General features: G+C 37.0%; 1 protein-coding gene across 11 annotated transcripts in view; it reads left to right on the top strand.

Annotated features, from left to right (window-relative positions):
- LOC112523559 (protein CHROMATIN REMODELING 20) overlaps positions 1–15210 on the top strand; it is a 28959-nt gene extending 13749 nt beyond the window's left edge. For 5 of the 11 annotated variants that reach the window (XM_025133211.1, XM_025133213.1, XM_025133212.1 and 2 more), the window contains 14 exons: positions 245–364; positions 5281–5447; positions 5885–6026; positions 8592–8741; positions 8814–8869; positions 8953–9253; positions 10052–10172; positions 10824–10885; positions 11227–11450; positions 11870–12073; positions 12157–12235; positions 12425–12693; positions 13500–13550; positions 14555–15210. In XM_025133211.1, coding sequence (XP_024988979.1) covers positions 245–364; positions 5281–5447; positions 5885–6026; positions 8592–8741; positions 8814–8869; positions 8953–9253; positions 10052–10172; positions 10824–10885; positions 11227–11450; positions 11870–12073; positions 12157–12235; positions 12425–12693; positions 13500–13550; positions 14555–14945 — 2337 coding nt within the window. In that variant the 3' untranslated portion in view covers positions 14946–15210. Of the gene's footprint in view, positions 1–244; positions 365–5280; positions 5448–5884; positions 6027–8591; positions 8742–8813; positions 8870–8952; positions 9254–10051; positions 10173–10823; positions 10886–11226; positions 11451–11869; positions 12074–12156; positions 12236–12424; positions 12694–12751; positions 13370–13499; positions 13551–14554 lie in introns of those variants that run through there. The other 6 variants (XR_003070280.1, XR_003070281.1, XM_025133208.1 and 3 more) reach the window with 6 other exon arrangements.
- Positions 15211–15385: the final 175 nt, after the last annotated feature.

The following is a 15385-nucleotide window of genomic DNA, read 5'->3' as shown; positions in this document are numbered from 1 at the left end:
TAATTTGACATCCATATTGATATATTTCCCCCCTTTTTTCATCGGATCTTCAAATTAGCAAGACATGTTCAACCATCATTTCTATTTTATATTTTGTTTAAACATAAATTTCCAACGAGAAGTTGCATTAATTTTTCATTCTCTTTTTACGATAAAATATTACATCCTGCTGCAAACTACACGGAGTACTTGTAGTTGTATAATAGTTGTGGCTTTCTGTTTCTCAATTTACTTGTTACTGCAGGTTGCAGGTATAAGGTTCATGTGGGAAAATATTATACAATCAATCCCGAAAGTGAAGTCTGGGGATAAGGGACTTGGTTGCATTCTTGCGCATACTATGGGGTTAGGTAAAACATTGCAGGTACTATGATAAGAGTCATTTGAAACCACTACATATTCTGTTATTTTGTGGTAATGCTTTTCTTTTTTAATTTCCCTGTTAAATTTGTTACTTGTGTATTTATTATGTTTTTGTGCTGTAATTATGAAAATGACATTTGAAATCCAATGCAAAAGAAAAAAAAAATTAATCCCTGATAGATATCCAACTAGTTAATTCAAAAATTATGGACAACTGGATTACTTAGTACCTACGAGCTTTTAGCAGCTTCCATTTTCTTGGTCTCCTTGTGATGAATTTTTTAAATACTAAGATCGGAAGGTACCATTATGTAGACTTAACAGTTACTCTCTCCAACATTTTAAAAGCAGACTATAGGGAAGCAGGAGACTTTTAGAAAATGGGTATATCCTTGTCATATATATTGCAGATAAGAAAGCATGAGATTTTTTAGGGAAGAAGTCCATAGAGAAATATATAGGCTTTCATATCATTAATGCTTAAAATGTGGTTATCTGGATATAAAGTATTCATAAATTCAAACAAAGGTTTCATTTCTGTGTTTATGGTACAAAAATTATACATTTGCTGTATGGCATCAACTGAAAGCATGAGATTTTTTAGGGAAAGAAGTCCATAGAGAAATATATAGGCTTTTATATCATTAATGCTTAAAATGTGGTTATCTGGATATAAAGTATTCATAAATTCAAACAAATGTTCATTTCTGTGTTTATGGTACAAAAATTATACATTTGCTGTATGTCATCAACTGATACGACACAGTTTTACTTTTATAGCTTTTTACAATAATTTGTTATGTATTTCTTATAAGTGTTGAGCCAGCAACTGCCAGCTGTCTTTTTTGTATTGGTTCTTATGAGAGAGGGTTCGGTGGTCTAGAAGGTTCTATTGTTCATTGTATTTAAGGCTATGCCTTGGGGAGGTATTGGTGTCGATTACCATTTTCATGAATTGAATCGACGACACCTATTCTCTGTGTGGATTGAGTAACCCAGAGCTGTTCTCTGTAGTATTGAGTAGAATTCTTTGATTCACCTGTGAAATCACATTGAGCATCTATCAGTGGTATCAAAGCAATCGTTCCCCTGACCAATGGAGAGATACAATGAATTAGGTCAAAAGAGTGATAGTTGCGTTGAATTCCTCAAACGGATGCAGGAGGGCACGTCTGATTTATTGAGGGCGGTGAAGCTCCTGGTTGGGGCTCAAGAAGAAAATCTGAATCGGAAAACCAATGAGGTTAACTCGTATGTAATCATTTATGGGGAAGAGAAGTCAGATCATCAGGAGACCATAGGCCCTAGACGAGAAACATTGGTCGTCCCTGAGAGGCACACTTACAATGAACGCTACGAGGAGGCCGAAGAAGAAGGAGAGATCTCGGTTGTAAGAAAACGTAACTCTGGTTATCGATTGGTAAATAGGGTTACCAAACTTGAGTTTCCTATGTTCGATGGAGATAACTTTAAGGATTGGCAATACAAGTGCAATCAGTTTTTTGAGTTTAATAACACCCCAGAGGAGATGAAGATAAGACTGGTGGCTATACATCTGAAAGAGAAAGCACTTCAATGGCACCAAGGGTTTATGAAGGAGATGGAAGGAAAAACTGTTACCTGGGAAACATACCTGAAGGAACTCCAAGAGAAATTTGTAGAAAGTGCGGTGTCTAAGGGGCTGTTTGGCAATTGCTGAATGGTTTGGTGCAGAATGGCTAAGTGGTCAGAATGGTTAAGATGGTCAGAATGGTTAAGTGCTGAATGAAATAATGTTGTTTGGTAACTGTTTTCTGAATAAAAGCAAATTACCATTTTAACCTCTTTGTTTTTTTAGTGATCATCCAGTTTCATTATGGTTTACCTAACGACTAAAAATTGAAGAAAGAAAACCTAATGGAAGAAAACCTAATCGAAGCTGTGCTACTGTTAAGGGACTGGCGACCAAAATCGAAGCTGTGGAAGGTCGCCGGCGATGGAAGCTGTGGAGTCTCACAGGCTATCACCGATCGAGCGACAACCGAAGACGGGGACGGAGATGGTGGAGGTTACCCCGGAGACGGAAGCTGTAGAAGCTGTAGAAGCTGTGGAGTCTCACAATCGAAGATACCATTGACCATCACCGATCGAGCGACAACCGGCGAGAGTCTCACAGGCGAGAGTCTCACAGGCTATTTTTCGGTCATCGGCGAGAGTCACAGGCTATTTTCCGGTCACTACCGGAGACGGGGASGGAGATGGTGGAGGTTGCCGGAGACGGGGACGGAGATGGTGGAGGCTACCGGAGACGGGGACGGAGATGGTGGAGGCTACCGGCTACCGGAGACGGAGCGACGTGCGTGAAGAGAGGGTTGGGAAGAAGGGGTGGGAAGGGTAATCTTGGAAAAATAGAAGTTTGAATGGTTGAGTGAACCATTGGATGCAAAATGGTTAAGAGGGTTATGTAACCATTAAGAGGCTTGATTTTTTTTGCCAAACACTCCTTACCTCTTACCGATTAAGAGGTTGGCTCTTAATGTCACCATTAAGAGCCAAACAAACAGCCCCTAAGCCTTTAATCAAATTCCATAACCTCCATCTAACTGCATCAGTAAGTGAGTCCACTCCCCGATTCAATTTTCTGTGCAATCAATTAGCTAGTTCGTCTAACATGCTGATTGATCTATATGTTTGGAGTCTCCTTAATGAGATTATGTGTACATGTTAAATGGAGGAGCGGAAGGGGCAAAGTCAACGACCGAGTTATTCTATGAAAAAAAATCTCGTTTTTGCCTTTATTGAGGTAAACAACCTTACTAATAAAGTGGCCTTCGAAAGATAGTGCTTCCTGGAGAATTCTGTGTCAATACAACTCCTTGATCCAAAATCTTTTAGCCCAGTCATGAAAATGGCAAGGTTATAGGAGGGGTTCCACTATGCCCTTTGGGGCCAAAAACCTCCAAAACCTACAAAACCTCCTTATTATGTCAAGGAAACCACATTTCATCCCAATAACCAAAAGCGCAACACTACTTCACCATATCTTCCTGCATTTACTTCGTTATCAGCACCTAACATTATCCCCTCAATTCTATTCTATAGCCCTGTTGTTTCCTCTATTGACCAAAGGAAGTTGTTCACTGTCCAACTTTTGGATCCAAAAACGTTAAACCTGACTATCAACTTAGCAAGGTTTCAAGAACGGGAGTATCATGCTTTAGGGGGTGTAGCACCACCCAAAACTTATAATTATCGTTATGAATTGACCTAGGGAACAAGTGATAGTGTTTCATGGATGAAACAATCAAATTCCTCTGCTCCTACTTCTCTTCCAGCCCCTAAGTTGTTATCCTCGGTTTTCCTGAATCCTACCAGTTCCGCCGAGTTTCCCTATCAGATGGCACTCCTGCACTAAATGTTCCATAAACCTTTTGTCAAATCTCAATGGTTGACACACCAAAACACGGAAAATAAGATTCTTCTTTCCCAACAATTGTCAAAGAGAGAGTGTGAAGAAAAAGGGGGAGATAATCAGAATTTTTTAAACCATGTGTTGTACATGGTGATTTGCCCAGAAAATCAGAATGATTACCTAGAAGGGGAGGTGCTGATACAAAGGAATGGTAAAGAGAATGATTATTCAGAAAAAAATGGGGGATGCTTTGCTTCCAATGCATGTTGTGTTGTGTTCTTTGTTTTTTCAAACAATCCAGATTAGAGGGCTGATGAAGAAACAGTTTATGATGATGCTAACTAATAGTGGCAATACTACATTTTTTGTTGAGGTGGGTCTAGCCAAGAAGCCCGGGCTATGGTTAACCTCCTTCAGAGTAAAGGAAGTGACAATGGCTAACGGATTTAAACTTTCGATTCGAAAAGTATGCAGCGCAGTTCACTCGTTTGTGCTAATGTCAAATGACTTGGAAAATTCCTTGGTAAAACAAAGGAAAGAATAAAAGGGGTTTATTAATTCTTTCAAGAATGTGTTTGCTCTTCTTAAAGAACTTCCACCTAAGAGATTTCTGGGAATGCAATGGTTGGCCACCTTGGGGAGTATTAAGTGCAACTTCGATCATTGTCCTTGGAATTTTTGTGAAGAGACAAAAGGTTGACCTGGAGAATAAGAGTGGAGGTGGGGATGGAAAAATTACACAAAAAGGGTCAAAATGGAGCTTGGCTCTTCCGGTTGTTTTGGTCAAGAAAAAAAGATATGAAGTGAAAATTTTGGGTGTACTACCTTGGTTGTAAGATCAGTAGAGTAGGGGTTGTGATAGACCCTAAGAAGATAAGAAATAGGGTAAATTGGCCTTGACCAAAATTGGAAGTATTGGTGAATGGGAGCAACTTGAAATCAGAAGACTGCAGTCACCGCAATTGGGAAGGCTTGGATGAGTTGAAGAAACAATCTCCAGGGTTGACGTGTGGGCTCACTATTATCCTTGAGGTCAAGGATAAATCGATGAGGAGGGTATTGATACGACACAGTTTTACTTTGTAGCTTTTACAATGATTTGTTATATTTTCCCTGTAAGTGTTGAGCCAGCAACTGCCAGCTGTTTCTTTTGTATTGGTTCTTATGAGAGAGGGTTAGGTGGTCTAGAAGGCTCTATCGTTGATTGTATTTAAGGCTATGCCTTGGAGATTTATTGGTATAATAACCATTTTCATGAACTGAATCAACGACATCAGAGCTGTTCTCTATGTGGATTGAGTAACCCAGAGCTGTTCTCTCTGGGATTGAGTAGAATTCTTTGTTTCACCTGTGAAATCACATTGAGTATCCATCATCAACCTATAGATTAACCATTTCACAACGACCCTTTCTTCTTCATTTTGCTAAAGATTTGTTTTTTAATGACCATATGTATGTAAAAGTTTGTTTCTTTAATAACCCATATGTAAAGATTTGTTGAAGTAACTAATTAATGGTTTTCCCAGGTTATAGCATTTCTGTATGCTGCTATGAGAAGTGTGGACATAGGATTAAAAGCTGCCATGATTGTCACACCTGTGAATGTTTTGCACAACTGGAGGCATGAGTTTACAAAATGGAGACCTACAGAATTTAAGCCTATTCGTGTCTACATGCTTGAAGACGTCCCAAGGTTTTAATATCGTATCCATAGCTGTGTATTAATGAGATCGACTATTTATGCCTTTCATATTCTTACTTTAGTGTCTTTAGTCTTTGTTTATTTATTAATGCTACTGTTATTATTAGTTGCTCTGCTTTACTCTCTTCCATTATTTTTTAGCTTTTATACCCCTCAACACCTTTTTGATGGATTTGTCATATTCTTGATATCTTTGGACATCACATGTAATAATTGAATTAGGATTAGCAATGGTATGCATCATATCCCTTTCGACAACAGGAGTCCATGCCGCATTTCTAGATTTGGAAAAGCAGTAGGAAATACATTGTGGAAGGTTTATGCTCTTTTTACTAAATATGGAGATCGTTTTGTGAACACATGCACGCTGGAATTATTTAAAATGCTAATTTTTTCTCTGTATGACTTCCTTAAACTGATATTTGTAGGGATAGACGACTTGAGTTGTTAATGAAGTGGAGAGCTAAAGGCGGTGTTTTCTTGATTGGTTATACTAATTTCCGTAATTTGTCTCTTGGAAAACATGTCAAGGACCGTCACATGGCTAAGGAATTTTGCAGGACTCTTCAGGTAATTCTTGTGGACATACAAATACGTTATGTATCACTACTTCCAATGTCTAATGTAGTTTTAAGTTACTAGAAGCTGTGGTTATTAGACCGGTCACTATTGGACCTGGTACCATTGGCTTTAGTACCTTTTAGACCAGTGATGTTCATTTTTGTAGGCTATTTGCTTGCATTTTGGTTTTGTAGAGTCAATTGTAGACTAGAGCATTTAATTGGTTCTTAGTGCACACTTTGAACAAACTTTTTTCGCTTCTCGACTCCACAAAAATGTACAAAAACTTAATGGATGATACTCTGTAACTAAAAATAACAAATGCTAATATAGGCTTAAATGTATTCTTGTTTTGTGTAGGTAGTAATGATTTAAATGTATGATCATAATTTTGAAAATTTAAAACAGTTAAACAAGAAAATTATATTACGTAATATATATGTACATATTGTAATAAATTATTAATAAGGGTTGGGCTCATGCAAGAACAAATTTTTTGGTTAGGACGGTACCTTCATCACCTTCATTCACTTGCATTCAAAAACTTTCATCTACCTTCTTGTATCACCATGATTCATGCATGTGAACGTGAACGTTCGTGAAGGTGAAGATGATGAAGGCTCGGAAGTGTTCTCCGTTCTCACCAAAAATTTTTGTTCTCACATGATCTCAACTCTTATTAACAATCTCTATTAAATTAATACACACACACAGATATATATATATATATAGATAGATAGAGAGAGAGATACATCCCTTCAACCTTAGGGTACAATGAGCATGGGTATAAAGCTTGGTAGGTGGTAGTAAAGGTGTAGCGAGTACCGTCTCAATATGTGTTTCGGGGTCGGTATGTGATAGTATGTATGCTGGGGACACATGAGAATCATGATGCATATGTGGGGTATTTTGGATCTCTGTCACTGTCTATAGTGCTACGTGACATAAAATATGTGAATTGAGTATACGTGGTAGCCTCTGGTGCATGTGCTGGAAGGTCTAAAGAGCGGAGTATTTGCTTATTCATGAATTGAGTGTGGTGACTTTAAAGAAATGCTAGTGGTCTTTACAAAGAAGGGACTCGACTTATTAAATGTAACGACAATGCAGGTAAAATATCTACAATATCTACAAAGGGTTGGGCTGTAAAAACAATAGTGTTATCAACACGTGACAACCAAAGGATGCACCCTTAATAGCATGATGTTCAAGTTTAATAGTCCCTGACCGTGATCATAGACATATCAAGCACATCCAAATATCTTTTTAGAAATTAGTAGAAATGGGGTGCGTTCTGAAAATCGTATGGAGAAGGGTTTCTTTATATCAAGAAAAGCAGCGGGCCTATGGTTAATCAGCGGTAATCATTGCATTAGCCCAAAAACACTGTGATACACAATAGTGAATCATTAATGGTACCATTTTGTTGGATTGTATATGCACATGGTGATTCATGTATAAGATCACATTTAAATGAACAAACATGCAATATCATATGACAGATATTCTTTTCGTATTGTCACATACATCAGAGCATTTTAATTGAATCATTAAACTAGCCTCTAATACAAGCATAGAAGCCATGAAAGCATGTAAAGATTTCATTACATGCTTTAAGGAGGAAAATCCATGTTGCATGAGAAAGCCACTAACACACGTAATGAAATATTCAAATCCACTTGTAGAAGTAATTGCAAAAGGTCCTCTTATAAGTTATAACCGAGTGCGTACTTGGAAAAAGGTACTCGCCTGACTAGATTCTCTGGAGGGATAGAACCATAACTGACTGCTCACAAGCTAACTCATGGAAAGATAAAAAAGTCCAGTCTTAGCTGCTTTAGAACAGGTAAAGAAAGGTGGCCTACGGGGCCTATGAGCCTCCCTGATAACGGAATCACATAAATGTGATGTTGGAGATTGCAAAGTAGACAAGCAATAGAAACGCTGACGCTCAAAACCTATGAAAATCAACCTTTTTCACCTGAAATTTCTCAAAAACACAATGTGTTGGAAAGAAGGCTATGAACGATTATGTTTTCTGGTAATATGGAAAACCAGGTACGTAAAAAATCAATTATACATTTAGGTTTTGCAAGTTGCTAGTGGATCCTATGTCCATAATTGGACATGAAGATCCTTTATCAAGTATGATTGGATTATGAGGTATATTGCTATTAAGATTGGTTAATCTTTGTTTCCTGTTTTGTTGGTTAAGGTAAAAGTTTTAGAGCCTAAAATAATGTGTAAAGGAAATATAAGCCTATGATAAACATTCAAGTCCAGAAGACTGTTTATAGACAACGATTATTTGGTCTGCATTTATCTCCCAAGGAAAACATTATAGAGAAGATCTGTATGGTCCCTGGATATGTGTGTGTGTATATATATATATATCTATTGGATCCGCATGAAAACTTCCTTATAAATGTGATCATGGTATTTAAAATACCTTGCCACACTGAAGTAATTCAAGTACGCAAATTGAGAAATTAGGTTCTTATTACTTCATCAGATATCATTGTTTTCTGTGCCAATTTAGCTTGTTCTTTGACACTTATTTAAAAAAAATGTCAGGATGGACCTGATATACTTGTTTGTGATGAGGCCCACATGATTAAGAACACAAGGGCTGATACAACTCAGGCCTTAAAGCAAGTGAAATGCCAGCGACGAATAGCATTGACAGGGTCGCCTCTTCAGAATAACCTCATGGAGTATTATTGTGTAAGTAACTACCACCATTTTTCCATTCTGAAATATTAGAACACAAAGTTTATATTTTTTTATTCACAACAGATGGTTGATTTTGTGAGAGAAGGATTTCTCGGCAGCAGTCAAGAGTTCAGAAACCGGTAAGTTTTTCTCAACTCTCTTTAGTTGTGTTTATTCACTTCAGTACATTTGTGTGACTGATCATGCTCTTCATATCTTACAGCTTCCAAAATCCTATTGAGAACGGCCAACACACTAATTCTACATCAGATGATGTGAAAATCATGAACCAGAGATCTCATATCCTCTATGAACAATTGAAGGGATTTGTCCAACGAATGGATATGAATGTCGTGAAGAAGGATTTACCCCCCAAAACTGTTTTTGTAATTGCTGTGAAGCTTTCTCCTATGCAAAGGAGACTATACAAAAGATTTCTTGATGTACATGGACTCACGAACGAGAAGGCTTCTAATGAAAAGACCAGGAAGAGTTTTTTCGCCAGTTACCAGGCATTGGCTCAGGTACTCTTTCTATTAACATGTACTACGAATCTTTGCAGAATCGAACTATCTTACAATCATTGTATCTGCTAATCCATGCTGTTATTGACTGAATCGTGAGCAATAGACTTTTCTTTCAGCAATAGTGAGTTTTGTTTTAAGCTTATGCTTATCTTTCTCTCTCTCTCTCTCTCTCTCTCTCTCTCCATCTATCTTTGTGTCTCTTTCCGTCACCCAAAATCAATGTGCGAATGTGATAACAATCGGGGAAAAATTCTTATTAATAGTGAAGAAAAACACACGATAGTTCCTAACTTTGAGAAGTAGGTGACCTCCCAAGCCTCTTATACTCATATTTTCCTCCCCCCAAAACCTTAACCTTAATCACCTATAAATACCTACGATTCTAAAACTGCCATAATTCAAATAGCATACTAGAAGATATCTTAAAAGGCAACTAATTAATATAACAATAAAAGATAACTAAATAATAGTAACTACCTCCAAAGTCTCACAAATCACCCTACACCCCTTTGAATTAGCGCTGGTACATTCTATCAAAACAGTCACCTTGTCCTCAAGGTGGAAATCTTTATGTTAGTATTGTGTTCATTGTATTGTCCTCAAAGTGTCTACTTTGGTTTTAATAATGTTAATAATTAAAGGACTCTTCATTGGTTCCCATTTCAACATGATTACCTTACTTTACTAGGTGTCATTTTTATTATTATTTTGTCTACATGTTATTTTGCTACATGGTATTTATGTTCTTTTTTTGGTGAAAAAAGAAATAATTGTAATATGGGTTACACTTGCTAGATATGGAATCATCCTGGAATATTGCAATTAATGAAAGATAAAGACTTCAGCAAACGTGAGAATTTTCTTGTGGAAGACAGTTCTAGTGATGATATCTTGGACTATACCATGGCCAACAGAGGTAAAGCTTCTTTTTTTGATCTAGTGTCAAAAGCATATTAACTAGTATGATTAGTTTATCCATGAAAAAGCTGTCTTAAAAGTAAAATCTTCTCGATGTTTGATCTGGACCAGTAAACCACACTAGTAAAAAACTGATTCCTGTGTTGGAATGATACTTATTTTTTGCGTCTCCATCAGGGTTAAAGTGCAAGACACACCATGAAAATGTAACCTATTTCGTTCTTGTTCCTATTTGGGTAACATACTTCCAAAACCCCCCCTTCATTTTGGTACCTGATATGTGACATGTCAAACACTTAAGTACCTGGGTAACCGGTTTAAGCATGCTGACCTGGTGAATGACATAACATACAATCAATGTTCTTTGTTGATGTGGCCAATGCTGTGGAACTTTTTATATAAAATATATTTTTATTTTATTTTTCTTTATTTGAATTAAATAAAATAAAATAAAATTATATTATAATATATATATATATATATATATATATATGTAGGTATATATAGATAGATAGGCAGGTTTAAATGAGAATGACAACGGTTGAGAAGATGAGAATGACAAAAAAACCAACGAAAAAGTATAACAATATGAACGTCAAATTCTTTTTCCTGTCTGATCAAATTTCATTTTCATGCTCTTTTCTTTCAGATAAGTTGAGGAACAGAAATGACATATCATCTCGAAAGAACGTCAGTGGCTTTTTCAAGGAGGTATGGAACTTCTCAAGTTTATTTTTAAATTCAAATAACCATTTGTTTTTAATAGAAGATTTAGTATTGAGGGTTGGGTTCCAGTGAGAAGGAGAGTTAAGGTGAGAAGCGTAAGAAGGGATTTTCACCCTTGGATGCACAGTAGGATGAGAAGCACCAGATCAATCCCCGTATCAAGCGCGATTCATGGGTGGGTTTGATATTAAAGATGATCAAGGGTCTAGATCCCTTCTTACGCTTCTCACCTTAACTCTCCTCACACGATCCCTTCGCCTTAGTACTGATATCTTATATATATATATACTTGTTGGTTTGTGATGCTATCATTTACATATTTGCAGAATTGGTGGGACGATCTTCTTCAAGAGAACGGTTATGAGGCTGAAAATAGTGGTAAAATGGTTTTGCTGCTTGAAATTCTAAGCTTGTGTTATGATGCTGGTGATAAGGCACTGGTTTTCAGCCAAAGTTTACCCACACTTGATCTCATTGAACGCCACCTTTCCAAACTAACCCGGACAGGGAAAAGCAGGAAATGTTGGAAAAAGGGAAAAGACTGGTACAGGTGTGTATCGTTAGATACAGGCATATAACATAGATGGTATTTCCACCTTATTTATATTGTGAATTTTTTCTCAATTGACGGAGCATGTTTCAAAATTTTCTTATTTTTTGTATTCATTTTTACATGATTATGTAACATTTAATGACGTGAATACCCATTTACGAAAAACTTATGAAAGGGATGTGGGGAAGTAGACGTTAAACTTGACATCCATGTTATCAAATGTTGTAAGATCAATAGGTATCGGTCAAAATGGGGTAAAAGTAGGAAATTTGAAATATTGAGAAAAAAAAAATTATTTGTTACACCAAATAGGAACCAAGGCAAACTTCATTGCATTTTGATGTATTTTGCCCTTTTGGCGTCAAATGAAATTCGAATTTCGCTTATGTTTTTCACTTTCTATCTCTGCAAAACAGGCTAGATGGACGAACAGAGGGGTCAGAGAGACAAAAGCTGGTTGAGAAGTTCAATGATCCCTCGAATAAGAGGGTGAAATGCACTTTAATATCAACCAGAGCTGGATCTCTGGGTATTAACCTTTATGCCGCTAACCGTGTGATTATTGTTGATGGCTCTTGGAACCCAACATACGATCTTCAGGCTATCTATCGTGCTTGGAGGTATCATGACTGAAAATCAACTGTTTAAATTAGAACATCATACATGAACATATAAAAACAATAACTGCCTTTGAAATTTGCAGATATGGACAAACAAAACCTGTGTTTGCATACCGTCTAATGGCACATGGAACGATGGAGGAAAAGATTTATAAGCGTCAGGTAAATATTTCACCTGGTTGGACATATTTTTTTTACAGGGATGACCTTCTGACGGATTTTGAGGCATTCTTAAATCTATCAGAATGTCATGCCTTTAATTTTTTTTTGTCAATATGTTATTTCCTTGAATAACCATATTTCACTTACGAATTGAAGCACTGTGTGTACTGAATAAAATGACTTGAACAGGTTACTAAAGAAAGTCTTTCGGCAAGGGTCGTTGATAGACAGCAAGTCCATAGGACAATATCTAAAGAAGAGATGTTGCATCTCTTTGCCTTCGGCGATGAAGAAAACCTAAATAATTCTTCTAAACTGGACCAAGTGGTTAGCAATGTAGCAGCTACACAAAGTACCGGTGAAGTCGGAAATTCTTCAAAACCAAAAAGTCCTCTTCCTCATGCAACTATTTCTTCTGACAAGTTCATGGAAGTATTACTCAGTAAACATCATCCAAGGTAAATTATTTAATCTTCATTTGATATTGAATATGATGTGGTTTTTTTTCTGCTTTAGGTTTTTCTGCTTCTATTGGGGGATGTTTAATGAGCTTAATGATCTCGGCGGCTTATTTGCTCAGCCATACAGGAATGTTTCTTTACAACTTATTCATTAAGCCAAAATGACTATGTAATAACTCAGGATCTCTCACTTGTCCCCTTTAAGTCATATCAAACAAGTTATACGTAGAAATGCCCCTGAAATACTCAAATCGTCTTTCTTTGCCTCCCTCAAACCCATTGGTCTCCCGTGCATTAGACAGACGAATTTATCCAGACATAAAACTTAACCCATACAGGGCTTAATGGAAAAAAGAAGTAAACCCTTTACTTTTATTTCTGCTTTAGTAGTTTGTTTCATTGCATTGTGCCTGTTGCTTGTTTACGGCCAATGCAACAGTAAACTCACACACCCACCTCACCTTTGGTGTGAGGTTTGAACCCATGAGCTGCTAGGAGGCAAAAGGCCTGGATACTGCGAAGCCAGAGGCCCTTTGGTTGCACACACTTCTCTGCTACTTATTGCGCTTGTTTTCTGTTACTCTCTCTGCCCCAAAATAAATGTCTACAATGAAAAAGGCACACCGTTTTAGGAACTTGTAATTATTGCACTTTTTATTAACTAAATGACAATTTTACCCTTTAATAATAGAGGGAGTAATAAGTTTCTCCATTTTATAATTAAGGGTAGAATTGGAAAGCAGACACCTACTTTTGAAAGTGGACATTGTTTTGGACGGGATGGAGTAACTTTTGTTTTGCAGGCCAGTGTCTTCAAGGAAACACCCCTCTCTACCCCCTGAGGTAGAGGTAAGGTCTGCCTACATCCTACCCCTACCCTACCCAGACCCTACCTCTGTGTGGTATATACTATGTTAGTTTGGTTTTGTTTTATGATATTGAATGTGACGATTACTTGTCCATCCATGCTCACGAAAATTGTCCTTGGAGGTGCATATCATATATTCTTTGATTTGCTGCACGAAACCAACACAAATCGTGTCTTTGTGATCACCATGATAAGAAAGAGTATTTTCCTATCAGAATATATTTTCACCTATCTTATCTTTTGCTTTATGTTTCTTTGAACGTCAAGAATATTCTGAAATTGTACTTTGCTGAAATTTCTGATTTATGGTCAAAGCTACTGTTCATAGTTTTCAAGATGCAATCATTTTGAAAGTTATCCCGCCTCAAATTTCAGTCTACATTTTTTTTTGTTGCTAAATATGATGTTAGAGTTCTTCGTAGTCTTTTAATGCTTCATCCTTGAAAATTGAAAAACATCACCTTTTGCAGTTTTCTTTTTTTTTGTTTGTTTTAGTTGATATATGCTTGTTTGCCCATTGTCTTCATCATAAAGAATTGATAATATTGATTTGGGTACACAAGGTTTCTCAATTCGAGTAAAGCTATATCCTTAATAGACACATACAAAAAAGTACATGATACCGACTTTTATAGGTGTATGAATTTTTGCCAAGTGTCAGATAAGAGGATATAACATTACTCTTTCGTTATTCAAGGGTATTTATGACATTTGATTGATAGTTAAATTTTCATCAGAACAAGGGAGTAGTATATCCCTGTTCCCATATCCCAAGTCCCCTCTCTATCCCGCCAATCACATGAGGACACATCACTTTATTGAAGAGAGAATAAGACGAACCACATAAATTTATATTAAATAAAATAATGATATGTCTTCATGTGATTGGTGGACGAGGGGACATGAGATCCATGCCCTGTGTTTTCATCATACGAAAACGAAAAAACCTTGAATGAATCTAAATGCTCTCGAGTTTCTTTATGCATTCAGATGGATTGCAAATTATCATGAACACGAGAGTCTTCTACAAGAGAACGAAGATGAAAAGCTATCAAAAGAAGAACAAGACATGGCTTGGGAAGTTTACCGTAGAACTCTAGAATGGGAAGAAGTTCAGAGGAACCCAGTTGATGGATTCACAACCATCCTAAAACCAACCATGAACGGAATCTCAGAGGTCAAACCACCGGTTCAACCTCAACTTACAACCAAGAAACCACCTGCAGTCACCAGGGTGTGTTCCAGGAACCGTTTTGTTCTCCGAAAATGCACAAACTTGGCCCATATGCTAACCCTAAGGAGTCAAGGTGTGAAATCAGGTTGCAGCACCATTTGTGGTGAATGTGGGCAGGAAATTAGCTGGAATGGGCTCAATAAGTGAAAAGGGTTGGCACTTTTTGGTTAGACAGAAAGTTAACTGAGATGGTTTTTTGATATATAGTGTAAATCATTGATATTATATGTTGTGAGTCCCATATTCGGGTGTTGCAATAACCTTTTGCGACCAACGATGGTTAGACTTGTAGCGTTCAAAAGAGTTGGTCTTGTGAGCTAGTTGCATAGTTTTTTTTGGAGTATGCACATTATAATTGAAGAACAACCGGTCTTTTTGCCCGTGACATTGATATTGAAAGTTAATTAAATTCAGCGCTTGGATGCCTGCTCACTCTTATTTTTTATTTTAAAGTCATTAAGGTTCACCGACTCCAGGTGGCCATGACGGTTCACCTGTAACGACTCCATGTCATTGTTGGTCGTTCGAGAATTTGCAAGAAATGTGTACAAAACCCATGGTTACCCAACACTGAAGGTGCCCTAACT

This window comes from Cynara cardunculus, assembly GCF_001531365.2.
Source record: "Cynara cardunculus var. scolymus isolate 2C chromosome LG 12, CcrdV1, whole genome shotgun sequence".
NCBI lineage: Eukaryota > Viridiplantae > Streptophyta > Magnoliopsida > Asterales > Asteraceae > Cynara > Cynara cardunculus.
This window is presented reverse-complemented; position numbering and strand designations above follow the sequence as displayed.